At 37.7% G+C, this 24,981-nt stretch overlaps 1 protein-coding gene across 1 annotated transcript in view; it reads left to right on the top strand.

Annotated features, from left to right (window-relative positions):
- Positions 1-7,639: 7,639 nt before the first annotated feature.
- LOC144373540 (axin interactor, dorsalization-associated protein-like) overlaps positions 7,640-24,981 on the top strand; it is a 103,427-nt gene continuing 86,085 nt past the window's right edge. Inside the window, exons 1-6 of the mRNA XM_078036583.1 lie at positions 7,640-7,980; positions 8,048-8,069; positions 9,382-9,504; positions 18,415-18,462; positions 19,295-19,348; positions 19,705-19,759. Coding sequence (XP_077892709.1) covers positions 7,640-7,980; positions 8,048-8,069; positions 9,382-9,504; positions 18,415-18,462; positions 19,295-19,348; positions 19,705-19,759 — 643 coding nt within the window. The remainder of the gene's footprint in view (positions 7,981-8,047; positions 8,070-9,381; positions 9,505-18,414; positions 18,463-19,294; positions 19,349-19,704; positions 19,760-24,981) is intronic.

The raw sequence follows: 24,981 nt of genomic DNA, 5'->3' as shown, positions 1-24,981 counted from the left end.
AAAGAAAACCCCTCTGTTTGACCCCTGACTCCCACACACACACACCAGGATACCAAGGAGGGCAGCAGCCCCGGGTGTACTCCAGCCCACTCAGAAAGAAAACATGGTGTCCATTTGTTCCATCAGCACAAATGTCCTTGCTCCGTCTGGTCTAGCCTCTGCTCTGTCTCGGTGACATTCCACGAGTGCTCCTCAGCTGGCTTCATTCCTGCCTGGGGTTGGCATGTTTCCAGCGGGTCCCCCACAGTTGAGCATTAGCACTCTCCTCGTGTTCCGCAGACTCAGTGTCAACCTTGATCACTGGCTTCTCTTTTCTCCCCACACTGTGTGTGATATTGTCACTCAACTGGATAACCAGTGCACACAGTGGGACAACCCTACAATCTGCTGGGAGGCAGTTAAGTACAGGGTACCGCCTACGAGGATGAGGAGTCAGACAGGCCAGGTTCAAACACAAACTGTGTTCCTTTGGAGCTGAGTGACCTCGTTGGATTGCTTGTGTTCTCTGCCTTTATTCCCTCCTCAGGGAAAAGGAGGACAGTGACAGCACCTTCCTGAAGGTGTTGAGGGGATTATGGAGAGGGAGCCAGGGCACACATGACATGCTCGGCCCCATGCCCAGCACCCAGAAAACTCTCAGCAGCCGGCACCGTCCATTATGCACATTTGCACAAGCAGGCCAACTCCTGCGCGGACATTTGCCAACATGATACGATTTAAAGGCGATCAAATGTACCTATCTTGAAAAATCCTCTAATCTCTTTGCAGGACCCTGGATCCCCACCCCTCAAATCACCTGATATTTTTCCTAACAGGAGACTCAAAAAAATTCAAAAATATTAACTAGGAAGAAAAGTGCATTAAGCCATTTTTACTCATTAATTAATAGCTATTAATTTTTCAATTAGCTATTCAACTAGCAGATTCCTGTTTCAATTCAACAAGTATATGCCGAACAATTACCAGTGCAAGAAACTGCTAAACCCATGGAGAAAGCAGAGTGGAAAGCAGAGAGGGTCCCTGGTTTTCAAGGACTCAGAAATTGACGGCATTGACAGACTTTCATGGATGTACAATGTGAAAACGTAAGGAATACCGCTGGTGGTCTGAGCTTGCTGTGCACATGCTTTTGTAAGGGGATATCAATTCCTTCCTACATAGGAGAAACCACATTGGAGCTGTAACACTCCTCTGTCCATCCACCCACCCATCCATCCCTATAGCAGATATTTATTGAATGCCAGTTATTCACGAAGCATGTGCTAGGTACTGAGCTCACTAAGATGGTGAACAAAACAGATATTGACACTACCGACAGGTCACCATTGGCCCAGCAACATAGTGGACACACCCTAAATGGATAAACGTATAATGAGAGAGGGGAGATGGAAGACAGGAGAGTCTCATGAGTAGAATAAAGGGAGGAGACATGACTGAGAAGAGGACTTCACTGGGGACCTCTAGAAGAAGGGACGTTTCCAAGGAGACCTGAAGGAAGCTGAGAGGATGATGGATGGAGGATAAAAGGAAAGAAATATGGGCACAAAAGCAGCAAGCCATTTCTCAAAGCCTTGAAATGAAGCCCAAATGAGGCTATAGACTGAAGAGCAAGGCCCAGTGAGGTGGCCAGGTCATATGGTGCTTGAAGGCCTTGCGAATAAGTTGGGTTGTCTCTTTCCCCATGGAATAGAAACCATTAATGGGCTTTCAGTAGGGGTGAGTGAGAGTGATGCTATTGAACTTTATTTCAATCATTTCTGCTGCGAGGAGAATGGATTACAGATTCATACCATTTATGGAATTTGAGGTCATACAGTTTTAAGGCCACTGCAATCATCTATGGTAGGAGATAAGATCAAGTGCAAGGCAGCCTTGTTTATCCCATCTGCAGAATGGGGAGAACCATGCCTGCTCTTAGGGTTACTTGTGAGGAGGGATCCAGGAAGACATATGGAGAGTTTAGAACACTGCCGTGCACACAGTGAGGAGGCAGACCCCTACCGACTCTTGTCAAACATCACTACAGCTGTGCTTCTGCAAGAGATTGACAGATAGGAGCTGACTCCGATTGCACTTAATGGCAAGAGAAGTGTCACTGCCCAGTTAAGCAATTTCCCCAAGTTTATAAGGCTCCTAAGTGGCCAAAATCGGCTTAGACACCAGCAATCTGGCTGCAGAGCTAAGCTCTCATCTGCACTTCTGACCTTCTAATACATACATGGACTAGTCCTACAGAGGCTTTTCTAATAAGATTTTCAAATCGAGTAGTGGATTAAAATATCTTTGCATTTCTATAAGAATATTCCACAACATCATTTTAATGTTTGAAGCATAATTTATTTAACTGTTTCATAAACTGAGATTGCTTCCGTGCTTTTTAATCTTATAAATAATGCTGTGAACATTTTTTTATCTTTTGTTTCACCAACACTGGTGACTTCCTTCAAGAATTAATTCTCAGGACAGGGGTTACTGGTCAATACACATGAATATTTCAATAATTTTTCCATATAAGGTTGAGTGATTCTCCAGAAATGTGGCACCAGTATATTTTCTTATAACTTTTTCTGCTTGTTCTTCTCTGGCCACCAACTAGCTGTGGAGAGCAATTGAGGTGACTCTCAGGACCACATCAGCAGTGCCTCTCCATGTCTACCATTCTCTTCTCTCTGTTGTGCCCATAAGAGTTTTTATTGTAAACGTACTTACATGTGGAAATCCCTATGAGTAGAGAGATGCTAGGGAGGGTAGGTGAAGACCTAAGGGAGAGGGGCAGCTTTGCCCACATATGCTTGGCACAAACATGATGCAGCCTGGTATCAAAGATGAAGCACCAGGCTTCAGTATCAGAAGTCCAGAATTTAAATTGTGATCAGATCTCTATCCGTAGGTAAGTTACTTTCTGAGTCTAGTTTTCTCATTGTAAATCATTATGCATCAATAATACAAGTAACAAATTGGGAAGACTATATCTTGTCCATACTTAAATGCATCTTTTCTCATTTTTTAATATCCCTGAATCGGGAATATGTCATGTAGCTGATGATTTTAAAGTTCTTTACAACTGTGCCTGGTTCCATGCTCTGGCAGTACTTTTTCCTTAGTGGCTGAAGTAGGCAGAATTCCAAACATGACCTTCCAATGATACTCCCCCTTCTATAATAGCCTACTATAGAGTGGCTGGAACCTATGCGTAGGATGAGTTGTCACTCTAGTGATGACCCCATGCTACATAGCAAGAGGGAGATTTCCAGATTAGTTTTCTCTGGCTGGTGGACAAAAGTCAGAAAGACTAATAGCAGAATAGAGATTTGAAGAGACCAGGGCATGTAATAGTCAGCTTCTCATCACTGTGACAAAAATACCCGACAAGAACAATGAAGAGAGAGAAAGTTTTATCTGTGCTCACAGTTTCAGAAGATTTCATTCATGGGTTACAGCTCCATTTCTTTTGGCCTGAGGTGAGACAAAACATCACAGCAGAAGAGCAGGGTGGAGCAAAACAGTCAAGCTCCTGGCAGCTGGAGAGCAGAGGAAGAAGAAGGGGCTGGCCCCAGTGGTTACTTCCTCCAATCAGGTCCCGCCTCCCAGCAGTCAGTCCATCCAGCTGTCAATCTATTAATCCATCAAGTAGATTAATCTAGAGATGAGGTCGGTGTTCTCGTGATCCACTCATTTTCCAGAGCCCCAACTCTGAAACTTGCTGCACTGAGGACCAAGCCTTCAATGCATGAAGTTTAGGAGGACGCTGCAGATCCAATCGTAGTAAGACCCTGGCTGTACATGGCTTTGAGAAATAGGGATCTGCTACTTCTGTGGGAATATAGCCAGGTGATGTGGGGCAGCTCAGTGACCTACCAGGTCCATATTGCTTCTCAGCTTTGACCCAGCACCCATGAAACACTGACTTCTGTCTTGGTGCTTCTGCCTTGGCTGCCCCATTGCCCCAACCTTGGCTCATGGCAGAGTTGAGGACAAAGAGAATCTTCTGGTGCATTGACCTTTTCCTTTGAGAAAAAGACCTTCTCTGGAATTCCTGCTGACCTCTCTATGTTTATAAGGCAATCTATAATGTGGATGACTACTTTTTAAAAATATATATCATTACCTTAATCAAAATCACGCTGTTGGTTACAAGTTCAGAGGGTGAGGGTGTTGGAGAAGTAACCAGCAGCACTTGCTGAGGCCCCCAGAGGGAGCAGGAGAGTGGCCACACCATTTGTTTCCCTTCCTTCTTATCTTTCACCTGTCTCTGAAGTATGTCCTTAAAATGGCTGATTCTAAACATGCAGGCTCGAATCTACCCTTTCTGGATCTGAATACTCAAAAGATTTTTCAGAATTCGTCATCTGTACTTGCTTTACTGGGAACATGAGAATTTCTGCCCCTCTTTAATGACAAAAATAATGGTCTAACTTCCTGTAACCATTTTCTTTCTCTCTGCACCCAAAGTTCTCAGAAATAATCAAATACAAATAGCTCTTCAAATTTTCTAGTACCTCCCTTGAAAGCCCTCAGACAACACTTCCAAAAAACCCAGAAATACCAGTTTCTCTCTCCCAGGTCAGAGAGTCACCCATTGAGGTAGAGTCCTTCGAAATTTTCATCAGGTTCTGGGAGTTATTCAAATGACGATAATGAATTTCTGAAGAGAGAAAGTTTCACTGATTTTTTTTCTGTTAAGTAAACAAAGAAGGTATTCCATCTGTCTATAAGAATTACTTCCAGTTACATTTTTTTCCTGTTAGAAGCAAAGAACATGCCAAAAGCATTAGTGGCAAACTTTCAGAAAATATGGCTTATACCTAATTTTGTAAATCAAGAGAAATTGTGGAGCATCTCCGAGTTGAAGTTGGATTCCTTTTTCTCTAATTTGCTTTGTGCACCTGTTAGGATATAGGTAACAGGAGTGCTACTGGAGCTGTGCTTGTTTTGTGCTCATTTGATATAAGAGAAAGAAGGTGGCATCAGGCAGGCTTGGTGATGAAGCTGGATTTCCAGCAAAGTGCTATGGAAGCCATCATGACACCTAAAACCCAAGACCCGAGCTTCCATGTGCCCAATAGAGGGGAAAATAATTGTAGAATTCCAACAGATGAAATGAGATGAATCAACACATGTGCCTATGTAAATACATGTGTGTGTGTGTGTGCACACGTGTCACTTGTACTTCATGGAATACATAAGAATGAAATAGTCTGGATTTCTAACTAAAGGTATTGCAAGCACAAATTCATAGTGTCCTCCAGCTGCAACAGAAATGACCAGCAGAATAAAAAATGAAACACAGTTTGCATTAGCCTTAGGAAGCAGGAAAGACAGTCATCTACGTATCAGAAATTTTGAGCAATCTGTACCTGAGATTTCACACACACACACACACACACACACACACACACACACAGAATTTTAATATTTATTTTTTAGTTTTCAGCGGACACAACATCTTTGTTTGTATGTGGTGCTGAGGATCGAACCCAGGCCGAACACATGCCAGGCGAGCGCGCTACTGCTTGAGCCACATCCCCAGCCCTTGTATTGTTCTTAAAAGTTAAAACTTTTCTGGGTGTCTAAAAATATTTCTTAGACATGGGTGTTAAAAAGGGTTATTATATTGGTTAAAGAAAAAGTATTCAAAATCAGATTAATTTAGAGAGTTTGGTTCAGGGCCTTTCCACACTACCTCACCTAATCTACATCACATCCCTGTGGGGTAGGTGGCACGGGGTGGGGCGCATTTCACAAATGAACAGAAACTCAGAGAGATAAGAGGTTTGCTCAAGGTCACACAGTAAAGTTTAGGCCAAGCCGAGAGTTGAACCCACATCTATCCAAATCAAAATTCTCTGCTTCACTTTTTAAAGCCTCTTCTCTCCCATCCCATTTCCCAGGGCTGTTGGATAAGGCGAGACCCACGTGCATTTACCATGTATCAGGCATTGCATGTATCAGTCAAATCCTCACAACAATCTCATATGGTCATTACTAATGATATTCCCATTGTATTAAGGTACAGAGAGTTTAACTAACTTGCTTAAGGTCACAAGCTAAGAATGGAAGAGCTGGGAGTTAAAGAACCCCGGCAGTCTGGCTCTATAGCCTCCCCTTAAAAGGGTCAAGTTAACAGTGGAAAAAGTTCAAATTGCTTTAGGAATATAGAGTAGGATTAATTTTGGTTCTCACAGAATCCCTGAAAAGTTCCCCACTCCTGGCTTCTGACATATTCCAAGACAGGGCTCTGGTTTCAGATGTGCCCACATGGGGGACACTTGCCACTTGGATTCATCTGGGAGCTTCTTGAAGGTGGTGGGGTGCTACTGTCACTCCCCATGGGTCTCTAGCTATTGCTCACTGCCTTCTGAGGTGCTCTGGATCAAGGCTGGTCTTGAGGTACTGTTTTAGATATGGTCCCGTGCTAAAGTGATGGGATAGGGCACCAATTTGCCTACAGAATGAGCTGCAGGGTGCAGAGAGACCACTGAGGCAGTTTACAGCTCAGTAGTCAAGGGCCTGCCTTCAGAGTCAGGCCAGTTTTGCGTGGAAGGGCGTGACTTGCTTCTCCTTATAGCAATGTCAGTTTCCTCTTTGGTTCCCTGTTCCGTGGGATGTGCACCTGTCTACAGGTCTCCTACTTCACTTGCTGGCCTTGGGTTCAACCTGGGGCCAGAGTGGGCTTTCTCCACCTCAGGGCCTTTGCCCTGCTGTTCCCCCTGGTGGCACTGTTCTGTCCTCACTTGTGGCTGGCTCTTTCTCACCCTTGGTCTCAGCTGATGTCAGCTGCTTAGGGAGACCTTCCTTGTCTACTGTAGCCTGCTGCCAACACATCCTTCTGTTTTATTTTGCTCATATCTGTTATTAGTACCAGATAATTATTGATTGACTTGCGTTTATTCTCCTCCACATGAATATAAGTTCAAATAAGACAAGAGATTTAATCTGTTTTGTTCTCAGCACCAACAACTGCATCTGGCATCCAATAAATAAATAATGAATTGATTGAATGAATAAATAAACGAATGAATGAAAGCCGAGTCCCCCCAAGCATTACAATCCCAGTTCTTCTGCTGCAGTGGGCTATCAGACGGTCAGACTTTGCAGATGGCCCCTTGCCCCCCTTCTTGAGGAGCCCAAGCGCGAAGCCGGCTGGCTCTTGAGAGACGCTCCCTGCAAGCCTGGGCGGTGGCCCTGCGGGGAGAGGGGCTGTCGTCATTTAGTGACGCTCCCTAAAGCCGCTGTGCGGCCTCGGGGGCGACTGGGGTCGGGTGGCGAGCGGGCGGGTCTTTTGCAATGGTGCCCGGCGGCGCTGGCCCCGCCCCTCCGCCCCTGTGCAACCGCCCGCCCCGCCCCCATCGCTGCGCTTGCTCCGGGCCGCGCGGCCCCGCCCACTTCATGTGGCCTATCCCGCAGCGGCTGTTGGCTGGGATCCGTGAGGCGGTGGCGGCGGCGGCCCGCGAGGCTCCGGAGACCGCGGCCGAGGCCCAGGCGGCGGTGCACGGGAGCAGCAGGAGCAGGCCCGGCCCTTGAGCGGCCGCCCGGCTGCAGCGTGTGCGCCCGCCGGGGGCTGCTGTGGCTGCCGCGCCGCTCGCTCGCCGCTCTCTTCTTCTTCTCGCTCTCCTCCTTGCCGCTCTACTCCGTCTACATGGCGCCGGGCATAGGTAGGAGGGGGCCTCCCGGGACCGACCCCGACCCGGGCCCGGCGCGCCTGAGGCCGCCGCACCTTCCCGCCCGTTGCGCCCGGCCCCGGGGCCCCGCCCGCCGCGCCGCGGACCCCTTCCCCCCTCCCCCCCCGCCCCCGCCCCGGCGCGGTTCCCGGCATTCCGCGCACCGACCTGGCGCTGGCGGCAGCGCCCCGCCGCCCGCGCATCCTCCCCCGGCACCGGAGCCCCCTGCCCGCCCGAGCCGCGCTCCCGCGCCAGGTCTCCGGTTCCCCGGTCCCCGGGTCCCGCCGACCCCTGGCCTGCCCGCGCTGCCCACTCCCCCGCAGCGTCGTGCCGCCTCTGGCCCCCGAGTCCGAGCCATTTCATACAGAAAAGTAAAAACTGTAAAGGTCTCATAATACCAAAGTGCTGGTAAGCAACAGAAATTCTCATACCTTGTGGGTAGGAATGCATATATTTTCCTCTTAAAAGTCTTATGAATCTTTTATGAGATTTATTTCTATATATTTTTCTTATAAATGATATTTCAAAATTTTATATTATGTGTTGTTCTCTGTGAGAATGAAATTGATTTTTTGGTGATTGTTGTACTTATGTTTAGCAACTTACCTGAACTGCTATAATACAACTAATGACTTGTCTATAAATTCTTAGGATTTTCTTTATAGATAATTGTATCCCTAGTAGGTAATCCTAAGTTTGTTAGCTTTCTAATGCTTAGTCTTTTAAAAATTTTTATTTATCTTATTTTGCTGCTGGAACCTGTAGCACAATTTTGCTAGAAATAGAGATAGCAGGCATCTTTATGTTGTTATTTGTTGAAATTTTTAATCTGTCCTTTATCTGATTTAAAAAAACCAATTGTTGAGTGCTTTCCTGCATCATTTGAGATAAATACGTTTTGTTTTTCCCTAGAATTTTCAAATATCATGAATTACATGTTATTCTTTTTGTTGTAGTTTTCAATGCTGGGGATTGAAGGGCCTTGTACACGCTAGGCAATTGCTCTACCACTGAACTACATTCCCAGCACTTATGCTGATTTTTAAATATAATATATTTGCATACTGAGAATGAACTCAACTTTGATATGTTTTTATACATTATTAAATTTTCTTTAGAAAGGATATACATTTATGCTTCTCACTGGGTTCATAATTGAGATTGGCTTATGTTCTTCCTTTCTCATGCTGTCCCTGTCATATTTTATATGCATTTTTAGATTTAATTATAATATACAGTGTGCAAGTCATTACAGCTTCACAAAGTGATCACATTTGTGTAACAAGAAAGAAGCAGAACTTTTCTAGGACACCAAGGCCCCTTCATGTTCTCTTCTAATCAGCACTGTTTCCCTGACAGTAACCAAAATCCTAATTTCTAACACTTTAGTTTTACCTTTTACTTTAATATTATAAAAATGAAATCTTATATTTGAGGCCATTTTAAAAAATAAATGTTCCTTGTTTGAGGCCATTTTAAAGAATAAATGTTCCTTGAAAAGAATGTGTTTGTTAGATTCAGGATTCCTTATAGGTTCGTTGGATCAAATTTTTTTATTACATTGTTCTTACTAATGTCTAAAAATTATTTTTATCAATTATTATTTTATTAAATCTACTGTTTCATTTGCATATTATTACTTTCTTCTTGTAATTTTATATACAGATTTAGAATCACCATAGTTATTAACCCACAGCTAATTTTGAACTTCTTGTCCTAGGTTCATGCTTTGAATATCCTCAGAGCCTTGTTTAGAGATACACCTCTAGGAGAAAATATCATTCCGTATGTTGCCGGTGGAGCTAAGGCTGCAATTCTGGGTTTTACCTCACCAGTCTGGGCAGTGAGTGCTTTTGCCATTTACTTTCATTGATTTAATTGTACCTCTGATTAAGTTTTAATAAACCTTTCACTGGATGATAAAAAAATATATATTGCATTTTATCAAGGAATTTCTCTAGGGAATAAATTCTTGGATCAGACTATATTTTGATTCTTGATGTTTTATGGCTTCATTTTATCTCTTTTGTTGGTTTATTAGACTTAAGTCTTTTATTTTAGTGCAGTAAGCTATAACTTTAACTTATCACAGTCTACCCTTGAGTGATATTTTGCTGTGCCACTTAAAGTATAAGAACTTAATATTTTGCTTCCCTTTTCTTCTTCCTATCTTGATGCTGCTATTGTTATACATTTTACTTTTTTGTGTGTTGTAAGCCTACCCTAGGTTGTTATTACTTTTGTTTAAAGTCAGTTATCTTTTTTTTTAAATTTGCCATTTTAACCATTTAACTTGGCATAAGTGTATACAATATTCATCACATTACACATTTTCAGAACCTTTTTGTCATCTCCAACAAAACATCTATACTCATTAAGTTTTGACTTCCTGTATTTTCTTATCCCCGGTAACCTCTGTAATACCTTTGGATTCTATGAATTTACCTGACCTAATATCTCTTATAAGTGGAATCATAACAATATTTATTAATTTATATTTGGCTTATTTCGTTTAATATAATGTCTTTAAGTTTCAACCAAGTTGTAACGTGTCAGAATTTTATTCCTTTTTAAGTCTGCATAACATTTCATTGTATGTGTGTACTTTATTTTCTTTATCCACTCATCTGTTGATAGATTGTTTCCACATTTTACTTATTATGGTAATTCAGCAGTGAGCATTAGCATACAAGTTATCTGAGTCCCTGCTTTCAGTTAATTTGGGTGTATTATAGGGTAATTCTATGTTTAACTTTTTGAGGAACCATCAAACTCTTCCATAGAGACAGTATCATTTTATGTTCATATCAGCAATGCACAAGAGTTCCAATTTGTTTAAGTCTTCACTTAGGATTTTCATTTTTTAAAATGATAGTTCTTCCTGATGGGTGTGAAGTGGTATCCCTTTATGATTTTGCTTTGCATTTCCCTACTGATTAGTAATATTGATCTAGAAGCAGACCAACTCTTTCGTAGTATCTTAATGTATCTCTTTTTGGATGTTGTAGATTCTGTATATCATATGTTGAGTGAGTGGTACCAATATATTCTATCAAAAGTTGAAAAATCAAGCACAAAACATTAAATAGAAGTCTAAATATTGAATCACTTTTTTTTTCAATATAACACTGTCCAGAAACCATTTGACTTAGAACTCTGTAAAGACTGTGAGCAGTACCTAGTGTACTTCTTAGATTTAAGAAAGGAAACTTTCATGTGTCTTTTTTCATGATTCCTTGGAGAAACCCTTATTTTTTTTTCTCCTATGTCATTGTGTCTTCTAGAGTAAAGGACAATAACCTATGATTCATAGGCGCTTGACATGTGGCTTTACAAAAATGCTTGGCAAAGGGGAGGGGAGGAGCAAAGAACCTAGGTCTTAAACCCACAGAGTGGTGGGGTGTGGTGGCGCATGCCTTTGATCCCAGCAGCTTCAGAGATCTGAGGCAGGAGGATTATGAGTTCAAAGCCAGCCTCAGCAACAGTGAGGCATAAGCATCTCAGTGAGACCCTGTCTCTAAATAAAATGCAAAGTAGGGCTGGGGATGTGGCTCAAGTGGTTAAGTCCCCCTGAGTTCAATCCTTTGTAACTCCCCACCCACAACTCCCACAAACAAAACAAAATCCACAGAGTGGAGTATTTACTAGACAGGCAGGCGTTCCAATTAGTAGGCTGCACAAACCATTCCGTACCAATATGATAAGCCTCTAATTGAGATTCAGTCTGTTGCAGTGGCTGCCAAAGGCACAGACTCCCAGTGTGAGGAACACTCCTCAAGGTTGCCAACATTTGCCTAGACAATTGGGCATCTTCTTGTAAGAGATGCAGACTTTTGGAATTCTGTCTAGGAGCATTGCATAACTGCCCTTGAAGGCACAGCTTTTACCTTTTACATTTATAGGAAGTAGAACAATACCCGTATACCATCAATGTAATCAGAGATGTAGGAATGTGGCTTGATCATCAGGAAAATTAGAGATGGTAAAACTGATTGCCAACAATATTAATATTGTTTTCTTCAAGTCTAATCCAGATAATACAAGAAATATTTTCTGTGAAAGGGCTTTAGCAGTGTGAAATGTGGTGATTTTCCCAACTTTTTGCCAAAGCCAAAAGTGTCAGAAACAAATGATTCCTTTGTGGAAGTCCATTTGTGAGACCCAAAACAGTAATGCCTATGCCTGAAAAATTTTTTAAAATAAAGGAAAACATAAGAGAAACCTTTAAAATGAGTTACCTGTTAAGCCACCACAGAGTTATCATGATTCTGATGCATATTTTTTATCCTGTGAGTTTTATGCATGAATACTATCAATATCCATATATATATATCCACAAAAGCTTGTAATAATATAAATGCTTATGATAATTTTATTAACTGGAATCTTCCTTTTGAACACTGGTTGTATAGGAATATTTTGTTTCTATTTGCTGTTCTTGCTTTGTCAGACAAAGTAACATCATACCTGTGACAATCTATACTGTTGCCATAAATTTTTTTAACTTTATAACCACAGTTTCACAGACTCCAGGCATAGCATTGGCTGTGTTCAGTTCTGGTGATGATCTTCTTGCTTGTAGAGTCCTGAGCAAGCATGGGACTTCATGTGGGGTGGGAGGGAGCTCATGTTGCCATATGCTGATTGCTGTATTTCCTTTCTTATGAAAACCTAATGAAATTATATGTCAACATAATCACCGGCTATGAAGAAACTTTCATTTTACAGTAACAGTTTACTATAGCATTATTTGTTGAAGTCATTTTAAAGGGTGTTTTTCCCCTAGTGCTTGTGAAATATGGTTTGATTTACAGAAATTTGATTTGTGTGCATCCTCTCAGGAATATATTGTGCCTAAAGCTGGCGACATCTGTACTTTTGACTTAATTGTTTTTCCTGATAAGTTGGAGAGGCAAAAACCCAGGTAAAGTGAATTATTTGCAGTAAAGGGCCATTTTTCAGAGAGCATTCATGTATAGATTTAATGTGTTTTTACAGATTACTGGCTATTTGTATTGAGACCTTACAGGTCTTTCAATCTTTGCTACTTGGTTGGAATTTTTTAAATACAGAGAAAATGTACTATTGCAAACATTATAGGCATTAGGCATACCTACAGTGTAGTAGATGACATATTAAGCACTGGAAATACTAATATAAATAATGTACCTGGCATCATTTATATTACATTGATTAATTTCAGTAAACTTTATTATACTTCATATTTTATATATAAATAAAATAAGGCTAAGAGACGTGAAATACCTTTGTCTAAGAATGTGCAACTATTATCTGTCTGACTTCAGAATCTGAAGTGTGGTAAAGCAGTTTTGTGTGTGATAGGATTGCAGAAAAGGTCATTTTAGCTGATTTGTAGGGCTTGGGCCCTGTGTCCTCAGAAAGCAACTGGAGGTAAGGTTTTATTGAGTGGTACAAACCCAGAGCAGCAAGAATGAAAGAAAACAATAAATAAGGCAAGAAAGGAGGAAAGATGCTACCAAGTAGGCCCTAACCTTGCAAGAAAACTGAGCTGGTTGTCTTGTCACATGGTACATCTTCTACTATGTGAAACTACCACCTCTTAGAAGAGTCCCATTGCTTGTTTCTTGTTGGTCAGAGTTTACCCCTTGGGGCATTAACCCAACTTGGACAAGTGTTGGCATAAACACTTGAAATGCAACTGTGATTCCTTCTGCTATTGAAAAGCCTATTGAAAAATCCTTCACAAGGGGGTTTTATAGCAGGGAATGATGAGTTTTTTATTAATCTAGATAAATGGGGACTTGATTCTAAGGTGGCAAGAAGGAAGGAGGAAGACCAATCAGGAAGCTATTATAATAGTTCTGCCAAAAGGTGATGATGGCCTAGAATAGAGAAATGTTAGTAAAGATGGTAAGAAATGATTATGTTTGACGTACATTTTGTAGATGAAGTTAGTTTAGTCAAAATTTAAGTTACATAAAATGACTTATAGATACATATGCATAGATCCTTAGAGTTTTCTGGGCAGTTGTTCTTTTAAAATAGCATCTGATTCTCTTTATTATGTTTAGTGACTGTTGGACACCTGATTGCTTTTCCCTAGGCAACTCTCAGCCTTTCCAATAGAGCTTGCCAAGCAACCCAACTAGGGGCCTCCTATGACTCATCCTGAGGTTATATTTTCATCTAGAACAGTTTTATCTTGCTTCTCTCAAGTCAGTTCTGATTCACAGCATGCAGGGGATATCAGAGGAATATACAAAAAAGACTTTCAGATCTTCCTGGCAGCACTGCCACGATTACTTTGTGTCTTGTTGGCACCAATGACTCTGCCCTCTGGCAGTTGTGAAGTTGCTATGAAGGTTCCAGGCTTAGGGCTGTGTAGTCTTGAAATCCAGCTGTGCTCCACTCATCATGCTATGTGCCTTGGAATGGAGCTTCATTTACTCAGAGGAAGAGGTACATTTTTTCTAATTCACTTATAGATGCTGTATGGATTAGTGGAAACCCTTTCTTTACTTTTGACCTCTCATGGGAGAAGTATCTTACAGCTTTGGAAGACAGTTACCAAGAACTCAAGTATTGCTGGTCTTCTCCTTAGAAGCCCAGAAAATATGGCATGGTTTTTCTGGATTATAGGTGTAGGATTTCTTCAAAGTCACATGGCTTAGAACTCAAATCTCATTTAATTTTTTTCAAAATCATTGGATCTAGTGTTCTAAAGAACATAATACAGGAAATTTTGACACATACTGTTATATCTGCATTAAATACTATGCCTATACATAAGCTGGAGAGAAAACTGAATAATATTTTTCTCCAAAAAGGAAAATAGAAAATGCTTTTAACCTTATTCTTTGCAAAAATGTTGTTGTATTTTGAGTTATATTTCTTATGCTTATACTATTTCATGTATTGATAGCAGTGACAAGTTATATAATTATGCCAACCATTCAGTAGTTAGTGGAACTTTGAAAAATGTTTTTGGTTTTTAAAAACCAATCTTATTACTAAAGTGCTTTCTTTATGAAACTTTTTGCTGTCTAATTCACAGTGAGCTCTCAAATATATTTGATGAATAAATGTTTTATTGGGTCTATTATTGATATTTACTTTATATTTATTAAAATAAATCCTAATTTTTAAGAGAATAACATATTTTTCCAATATTTATTTTATATCTAAAGAATTCTAAAGCAGAACTACTAATCTGTCTAAGCCATATTAATTGGTGATAGAATAAAAACTTCACATTTATTTCCTATTTTTAATATTCTCAAAGATTTCTAGTTAAAACAAGAGTTTATGATTCTTACTTGATCCTCTCTCACGATTAGTTCACTTAGTTTCATTTCAGTTTTCAATAGTTTTGTCGTTATAACAAGTGGGTTTAGTGGCCAACAAAAAGCTGCCAAAAGCTTTCATTCCATGGAATTCCCTACTTTGGTGTTGTAGATTTTCTCATGTAAGTTTCTGGACAAAATAGAACATCCTATCTCATGACACTTAGAAAGTTTTTTCCTATTTTGAATCAAACTTGGTGGTAATGAGAATCCCAGAAATATATACTTGTTTTATGTTTTATCGATTCCACCTTTCTACTTCCACTTTCTCTCTACCCCAGTGTTTTCTCTCCCCCAACAGCTAGATGGAAGATGAGTGGCTGCTTTTAAATATTTAAAAGATAAGTCTGGATTAAGTAAGACTGTACTGAATTATGTTTATTTTTAAACTCATTTTATTCATTACATAAATTGAATACATTTTAGCAAAATTAATTTAGCTCATTAATTGTCCATTTTTATTCCATGTTTACCTTTAACTGATCTTTAGAGCTCTCAATTTTCTTAGCAATGACAAACTAAAGTAGCTAATACTCTAAAAATGATACTGTTCTCTGTTTCTTATCATATTAGGTATGAGCAATTAATTTGAATAAAATGCTAGTGATTTAAGTCTTTCTAAAAATCAAACATCACTTCAGTGCTTGGTTTAATGTACATTAATTAAAGTAGTCAATACTTATACTCTGGCATATGTGAACTTGTGCTTCTTTATTACTTTTCTGAACTGTTCATTTTAAGGAAGGTGACACTGTTTCAGTAGCAAGCCTTGATTTTTGACATCAATAAATTCTACATGTTTTAAAAGTTATTGCCACAGCTGAAATAATAGTGTTTCACTTCTTTTTTAATACTGAAGCTGGGTGTGGTCCCTTAAAATAGTTATGAATAAGGCCGGTTGGTATTTTGCCATAGTTCAGTACATTTATATATAAAAAGCTATTGCCTTTGCTTAACTTAAAGAAATGTTTAAGTGATAATAGTTTGTTAGTGGTCTCTTATTGTTCAGCTACAACATTTTTATCTTAAATGTTTGAAGTGTGAAATAAAATGGATTTTAAAGTCAAGAAGGAAAAAAAGCTAACTACTATTTTGAAGATTAGCTCATTGATACATCTCAATACAAGCAAAATTCTTTTATAAATCAGTTTTGAAAGAATATAGTAAGTCATAGCTAAATGGAATTGATGGAAGTGTGTGGTTTTATCTTGTGTGTTGTATAGAAGGCATTGATGACTGGGACAAATTACTTAACCTGCCTGTACTTCAGTTTTCACACCTGTAAAATGACCACAGCTAATTCAGAGTTGGGGAGGATTTATTAAATTAATGTTTATTAATCATTTAGGAGAGCCTATAAGTGCTCATTAGTTATTAATAAGTGGTTAATAATTAATAGTATTTGTTATTAATAAATTATTTGATTATTATATTTATACTTAATTATTTACTAGTTTTGCTGGAGTTGAGTGGTATATTTGAACAATAATGATTGGGGATATTAGACTTTATGTAGAAAAGATTGCTTACTGCTGGTTTCTATACATAGCTATTTAAGAGGATGAATAAACTTGAGTATTTTGCAAACTATGTATAAACATAATTTTCAAATGTAATCTCTATTCAGATTAAAATTGCATATTTTCTAAGATTTTATATTGAAATTTTAAAAAGATTATGGAGATAATTAAATATTATTACTTGTGTGTCTGAGAGGCATATCTTGCTCAATAATAGGTTTTTCTGTGAGTTGCTATCCTAGCTGTTTGTTGAAGATTCAGTAATTGAAGAATGTCCACTAGCCTAAGCACCAGAGGCCAGGACAATACTGTTACTTCCCTTTACTCCTCTTTTACCTTTCAAAGAACATTAACCAAACACAAAATCACCAAATCCCCAATTTACTAAACTTTTTGTAAGTCATACAGAAAATACATTCAGAAAAACATGTCAGTTTTTTTCCAAAATATGTCATTTTGTAAGCATTGTAAATGTTTACATTGTAAATGTTACACAGTTCTTTGCTTTTATCATCTAGACTTATTCCTAAACACATTTCAGAAATATCTTTTTTGGAAGGACCTAGAAGTCTCAGTGGCATTGTTCAGCTGCCTGCCCTGATAATTTCTTTTATGATTCTCATGAATCTCCTCTTTTCATGTCCACCTTAGCTATTCATATTCTTATTCTGAATATTGTTTAGACAGTTTGAAATAACTTAAATGATTTTTCCTTCAGTTTTCCCCTTTCCTTTAAATTATGTATGCATTGCATACCTGTATCACAACAGTCAAGGGGTTTTTTGTTTGTTTTTTAGAAAGTATCACTGTGTTGCCCACACCGGCCTTAAACTCTTAGGCTCCTGCCTTAGCCTTCCCAGTAGGTGGTACACGTAACTATGCCCAGCTCACAACAGTGTTCTTAAGGGCATGTCAGTTAAAAAAAAAGAACAATAAAAACACACTTCTATGTAACTTATTGTTAAAGAAATCCTAGATTCCTCAGCAAGGAGTTTGTGAAAGGTCCATTTCAGAATGACTATGCCCTACTTCACTTTACTTTTCACACCCATCCCTCTGCTTTCAGTTCGGGATTTTAAGTAATTGAACCTTGACAATTTTCCAAACTCTTTGATTTGGAAATCCTCCCTAGTCTTTGGGACTGGATTCCTAATATAGATCATGTTCTTTTCCTTTAGGACATAAAAGGAACTTATTTTGCTGAAGCTTATAGATTGAATGTCTCTCTTTTTAATATAGTGATTTGATATATGTTTTATCACACATAATAGAACATGAGCATATTAAAAGCAAGGACTGTGCCCTATCACATGTGTTTTATAGCTTATTTTATAAAACAGATTGACTGTAAAATTTGCACCATTCATCACAAATACTAATTTTGTTAATATTGCCTACGTTTTTATACAAGTCAGAATTGAGCTTAAATCAGAATTAAATTAGACCATTGTGCTATCTTTCAGATATCTTTTAGTAAATTTCAGGCTTTATGAGAAGATGGTTGGAAGGGAAGATGTCAAAACTCTCTTTTCATTGCCCTCCCCCTTTTTAATTTTCTGCTTTCTTTTTTAAAGTTAGTATTTTGTGGCTAGAGTTGTAGCTCAGTGGTAGAGTGCTTGCTTGCCCAGCATGTGTGAGGCACTGGGTTCAATCCTCAGCACCACATAAAAACAAATTAATAAAATAAAGGTATTATGTCCATCTACAGCTAAAAAAAGCTATTTTTAAAAATAAATAGTCAATATTTTAACTTACAGATAACAAAGATAGTACATATAAATGGGGTAACATGTTTTGATACATGTATATATTGTGTTATATTTAAATCCAGTTAACATTTTCTACTTACGTATCATTTCTTATGTTTAAAAACTTACAAATTTTTTTCTTTTTTCTTTTGAAATGTAGGATGCATTTATTTATCCCCCCACTCACCCCTACTGTCTCCAACCACTGGTAACTACCATTATACTTTTAACTTCTATGAAATCAGCTTTTTTGTATTCCACATGAATAAGATTTTGTGGGTCTTGTCTCTGTGCCTGGCTTACTTCATTAATATAATGATCTTGTTCCATCGTGTTGTTGCAAAGGATAGGATTTCTTTATTTTTATGACTGAATAGTATTCCATTGTGTATATATAACACTTTTTTTTATCCACTTATCAGTTGATGGACTCTTAGGTTTCCATTTCTTGGCTAATAAGAATAGTGCTGCTATGAATATGGGAGTGCAGGTGTCTCTGCAGCTTACTGATTTCCTTTCCTTTGGCCATATATCCTGGAGTGGAATTGTTGGATCATATCACAGTTCAATTTTTAATCTTTTGAGGAACCTCCACACTGCTTTTCATAATGGCTATCTTTGTTGCCCTTTAAATCATATCTAGACCTATCACCAAACCAAACTTGATTTAGAATTGGTTGTGGCATATTAGTTTAGAAGAGAATATATACTCATCTCTCTCCCACTTCTCAGCCCTTTGTCTTCTGATTCTCTTCTCTAAAATCTGCAAGGTGCTAGAAAAGGAATAATAATTTATTTAAAGAAGTATAGATCTCTTTTGTAAATTTTTTAAATTGTAGATGGACACTATATCTTTGTTTCATTTATTTTTTTTTATGTGGTACTAAGGATGGAGCCCAGTGCCTCACACATGTGAAGCAAGTGTTCAACCACTGAGCTAAAATCCCAGTCCCTATAGATCTCTTATAAATAAAAATTCTTGATTTTAGTAACTGACAGTTAAAATTATCTTGGGATTTATAGCATTTTTTTTCCTACAGAAAACCATAGGCAAAATTGCAACATGCTTGGAATTGCAAAGCGCAGCTTTACAGGTAAATGGATTTTTTTAAATGAATTATTCTAAATTGTTCTGAAAAGATATTAGACATTCATGCCCAAAGTAATATTATCTCAGAAGGGTTTTATAACAATTGGAATTGATCAGCTGAACTCACACTTAAATGACTTAGTTCATACTTTGTAAACGGTAGAAATAAAAGATATGATTCTAATTTTTTCTGTTTCTATTAGCTTGAATATTCCAAAAATCAGTTTGGAACTTTTCATTTTCTACCTTTAAAACAAGAAATATATTTATTTTAAATATTTTATTCTTGCCATTTAAAAGACATAGGGTGCAGTGAAATCTTTGTAATGAAAAGATATAATATGCATATTTTAAATTTAGTCCACACAGTCCCAGGAAGAATTTAAACTGGAGGACCTCAAGAAGCTAGAACCAAGTAAGTTTTGTTTTATATTTTTTAGTGATATTCCTATAGGAAGAGAGTTTTATCTGTTGTGAATATTAAGATTGTTTAGCACAGAAAGTGATTGGATTTATTTCTCTTATTTTTTGGTGCTTTTAAAATTCCTACAATATTTGTATTTTTAATTACCATTTGGATTTAATCTTTATTATAGAATATATATGTTGTACTTCATCTAAATATCCAAATTAACCTTTAATTTGTCTTAATGGCTTTAATAAGATTATAATTATTTTGATAAACATTTTCAGTAGAGTCCAGTAGAGAATATAAGGTTACAGTCATTAATGCCCATTCACATTACATGTTATTGAAAACTACAGTCTGAATGTTGGGAAAGCATTACAAAGTGTTTTTTTTGTTGTCTCCATTTTTTTCCCTTCTTCAAAATTTTAAAAAGTAAACAATTCCTTCAGTTATCTTGTTGGTTAGGATATTCCCAAATAAAGCCTTTCTGCTGTTTCAAATGATTGCTCTCTTAAAACTGTCTGCAGTATGGGCAAAGGCACAGTGTGAATAACTGAATGAATGTAAGTTAATGTAGCCTTTTTTAAAAACTTTTTAAGTTGTAGACAGATACAATACCTTTATTTTATTTATTTGTTTTTATGTGGTGTTGAGGATCGAATCCAGTACCTCACACATGCAAGGCAAATGCTCTACCAACTGAACTATAACCCAGCTCCTGTACTCTTTTTTTATTGAGATAAGATTGCACATCTCAGTGCATTTATGTGACTATGGAATAGTAGATTTTATTTATCTAACTAAGTAAGATAAAATTTTAAGTAGGGAATCATAAAATCAAAGCATTTTCAAACAGAAAGGAGTCTCAGACTTGTGATCACATTCTCTATTGAGGAAAGAAATGAAATGATTTGTTTGTCCTGTTTCACTTCAATCTCCAGTAACTGAGCAGGGCCTAAATCTCAGAACATTTGTCAGTGTATCTCAGTTCACACTAGTGCAATCCTTTTAATGTAAACATGCTTTGAGTAAGAGGTAAAAAATTAATTTAAGAACTAAAGAGAGCCTTGCACAGTGGCGCATGCCTGTAATCACAGCCGCTCGGGAGGCTGAGGCAGAAGGATATCAAATTCAAAGCCAACCCTAGCAAAGCAAGGCACTAAGCAACTTAGTGAGACCCTGTCTCTAAATAAAATACCAAATAGGGCTGGGGATGTGGCTCAGTGGTCAAGTGCCCCTGAGTTTAATCCCAGTACCCCCTGCCAAAAAAGAACTAAATAGAATGTTCCAATAAATTCCACAAACTGCCAATATCTAATTCATTATAGCAATTCTAACAAAGACATATATTATTGAGATAGCTGAAATGTGATTGTATTGCAGATCCAGGGTAGAAAAGGATTCTCAGAGTATACTGAAGGGGATCTGATTTTCTGTTGTTTGGGTTGGAAAAGAGAAGTTAACAACAACAACAGACAACAACAAAGGAATGCATAGTGGATTTGTTGTGATTCTGGTGGCTTTTCCACAGTTTTAGATGATCATATTTCATTTCTTCAGAACACCATCCTTCTGAATATGGCAAGAATTCTGTCATTTTAATAGTTTTGGTTTCTTTATGTAATCCAGATCATAAAGTTTTGTTTTCTTTGTGGTTCTGGGGATCAAACCCATGACCTCACAAATGCTAGGCAAGCGTTTTACCACTGAGCTACATCTCCAGCCCTAGATCATAAGAGTTGGAGATGTTATAAGAGACACAACTTATATTCAGAAATAGTTCTTATGCCTATATCCAATGTATATAAGGATACTAATCAATGTAATATTTCTCACAAATTTTGGGAGTTTTTTGTACCTAAAACTTTATTTCTCAAAAGCATTAATAAATACTTTGTATAAGATTGAGATATAATTTATATAAAGCACAATTCACCAATTTAACATATCATTCAATTTTTTTAGTAAATTGGAAGAGTTATGCAGACATCACCACAATCAATTTTAGGACATTTTCATCACCACAAGAAGAAACCCTATTCCCATGAGCAGTCATTCACTTCTTGCCATCCCCCTAAAATCCCTTCCAATTCCCAGCCCTAGGAAACCATTAGTTTGATTTCTGTCTATAAATTGTCCTATTGTAGACATTTTATTTAAATGGACTCATATGATATATGATCTTTTATGACTGGCTACATATAAGATTATTTTGAGAAAAATACATTGATGGCTTTAAATAAAAGATTGCAACAGTTGTTTATACGGTGGTTCTACTGAAAATTATGTTTGTGTGTGTGTGTGTGTGTGTGTGTGTGTGTGTATGAGAGAGAGAGAGAGAGAGATGATGCAGGGGATTGAACCAAGGGCTTTGGGCATGTTAGACAAGTGCTTTACCATAAACTATGTCACCAGCCCTCAGTTTTTTATGATAAAAATTATTAGGATTTTGGCTTCTTATTCAGTCACTATTTCCTATTAGTTGTTTGTTTCCAAACAAAATTTAAGAATCTTATAGATACACAGAGTGGCCGTAAAGACTGTGGATGTTTATTTCATATATTTATTATCTCTTCTCTTCCTCTGAGCATGCTCAAGTACTTCTATTGCCTCACAAGATCTTTCATTAATTGCCCTTTTTTTTTTTTTTTTTTTTAGAATAGCATCTATATGCTGAGCACTCGAATCCTCTCAGTAACATTCTGCTAAGGACAACACCGACACTAGCTTGTAAATCCCAGCAATGAGTTTTAGCGTCACCTGGATTGGTTCTTTCACTATGCTGTTAGTAATACCTGTAGTGGTGCTGTACTACATCATTCCTAAGTACAGCTCTCCAGTTCAAATTCCTAAGAAATTATTGACCCATGTATTAGTTGAAGATCAGGTTAAAATCTATTACTTTTTTGGCTTTTTAAAAAAGATTTGGAATAGAAATGGAAAGAGTATTTTGGAGATTCACTTTATTATACTTTATATAATGTTTTTCATTTGTACTTTTCCCTTCTTGATAGTTATCTTTTTAGATGATTTTAATTTGCTGTTGCTTCTCAAAGAAACATAAGTGAGTATTCTGTATTTCAGTAGGGTAGACTCTGTAATTTGGAATTTGTCCAAGCAGGGCACTTGTTGTGAGTTAATTATTGAGTTGGAATTAAATATTTTCTACAAATTGGTATTTAGTAATATTTCAGATTAAGTATACTTATTCAAGCTTTCTTTTTAAAACGTTAAGCCTCTTCTAAGGAAAATAGTGAATTCTAACTTTTAATATGTTGAACTTAACTGGTTTCCTTTCTTTTTAAAAAAGTTTTTTTAAAATTTAATGCGTGTGTGTGTGTGGTGCTGGGGATCGAACCCAGGGCATTTCCCATATAAGGCAAATGCTCTACCACTGAGCTACATCACTAGCTCTTGGCTAGTTTATTAGGCTGATGTATTCTTTACTTGAACATTTGAAATCTTTTAAATTCTGTCTGAAAATACTAAAACTATGATTGTGAAAGTCTGAGCCATTTTTTTCTTATGTTAATTGCAGTAATGTACTGCTGCTTACTCAAGCATATCTCCCCACCACCACCCTGCAAAATTCCCTTCTGTTAAGCCACCCTTCAAGGCTTCACAGAAATCCCACCTCTCCCTGAAAGCTTTCTCTGCTGTCTCTATAGAGGCATAATTAAACTCTGCCTCCTCTCCTGTATAGAATCATTTTAACTATCCATTGTCAGATTCTCACATGTGTTATTTTCACTTGTATTTGTTTTAGTCCTCAAAGAGATTATGAATGGACTCTTCCCCCACCCCAGAGCCTATTGAATGCTTTAAGTGTAGTATGAACTTGGTAAGATTGTGTTGAGTTAAATAGATTTGAATGTTTTGAAGGAATCTTTTCCTATAATTTAAAAAATAACCTTTCAAAATTGAGGCAGCTGCCCATTTTCCTACCACAAAAATGAAACACGTCAGTCACCAAAAGCAAAATGCATTTTGATATTTGCCTGTGTGTCATCTTTTGAGGGTTAGCTTCAGGAGGTTGGTAGGTCTGTGCTCCAAGAGAAAGGCTAGGAGTGCTGAATTTTCCATGGTGGAGTAGCATCAGATGTCTGCCATGTAGTGATCCAAAGTGTGTAAGTCCTACCAAATCAGCCAATGAATCTCCAACCCATGACATGCTTCATATTTATGATAATGTCTTTTGTAAAATTCAAGCTCCTCTTGAGATCCTCCTAAGACATCATTGCTAGTATTGGTAGAAAGAAAACTCTATGTAAAGTTTAAGCTATTTTAAAAGAACAATAGAATCTGTTATTCCATAGTTGTTGAAAATGTAAACCTATAATACAGTTATAGAAAGTAAAACAGAATTTGTTTTAAAGCTATTTAAATTTGTTCTAAAGCTATTCACATAAATTAAATGTTTCATAGTACTTTAACTTGTAAAAATAATATAACAAAGCTATTATTCTAAAGCAAATACGTCCTCTTCAGAGCTTTGATACCAAAGAAATGAAAATACTATTTAATTATTCTGTTACAATACAAATGCAAGATAACCACTGAGCCATATCCCCATCCCTATTTTGTATTTTATTTAGAGACAGGGTCTCACTGAGTTGCTTATGCCTCACTTTTGCTGAGGCTGGCTTTGAATTATTAATCCTCCTAAGCCTCTGGGATTACAGGTGTGCACTACCACACTCAGCCAAGATATTCTTAATAACCAAGATATTTTTCAACTTTTTTGTTTGTTTGTTTTTGACGTACTGGGGATTGAACCCAGGGGTGCTCTACCACTGAGCTATATTTCCAGTCCTTTTTATTTTTATTTTTTAAAACATTTTTAGTTGTAGATGGACACAATACCTTTATTTTATTTATTCATTTCATGTAGTGCTAAAGATTGAACCCATTGTCACATGTGCAAGGCAAGCACTCTACCACTGAACTACAACCCCAGCCCTTTTATTGTTTTATTTTTATTTTGAGACAGGGTCTCCCTACGTTGCTTAGGCAGATGAACTTCTAGTCCTCCTGACTCAGGCTTTTGGTACCTGGGATTACAGACACATGCCACCATAACAGGATCAGCTTTTAAAAATTATTGTTATATACATTTTTAATGGTTGATTTTTTTGCTCATTTTATTAAACTCTTATTACAATATGATCATTTCTGTGTGTTTGTTTCTGATATGAGTGAGACATGATCTTTTTGTTACCTGCTCCCCA

Source organism: Ictidomys tridecemlineatus, unplaced genomic scaffold (assembly GCF_052094955.1).
Source record: "Ictidomys tridecemlineatus isolate mIctTri1 unplaced genomic scaffold, mIctTri1.hap1 Scaffold_42, whole genome shotgun sequence".
Taxonomy (NCBI): Eukaryota; Metazoa; Chordata; class Mammalia; order Rodentia; family Sciuridae; genus Ictidomys; species Ictidomys tridecemlineatus.
The sequence above is the reverse complement of the archived record's forward strand: the minus strand, read 5'-3'. Positions and strand labels throughout refer to the sequence as shown.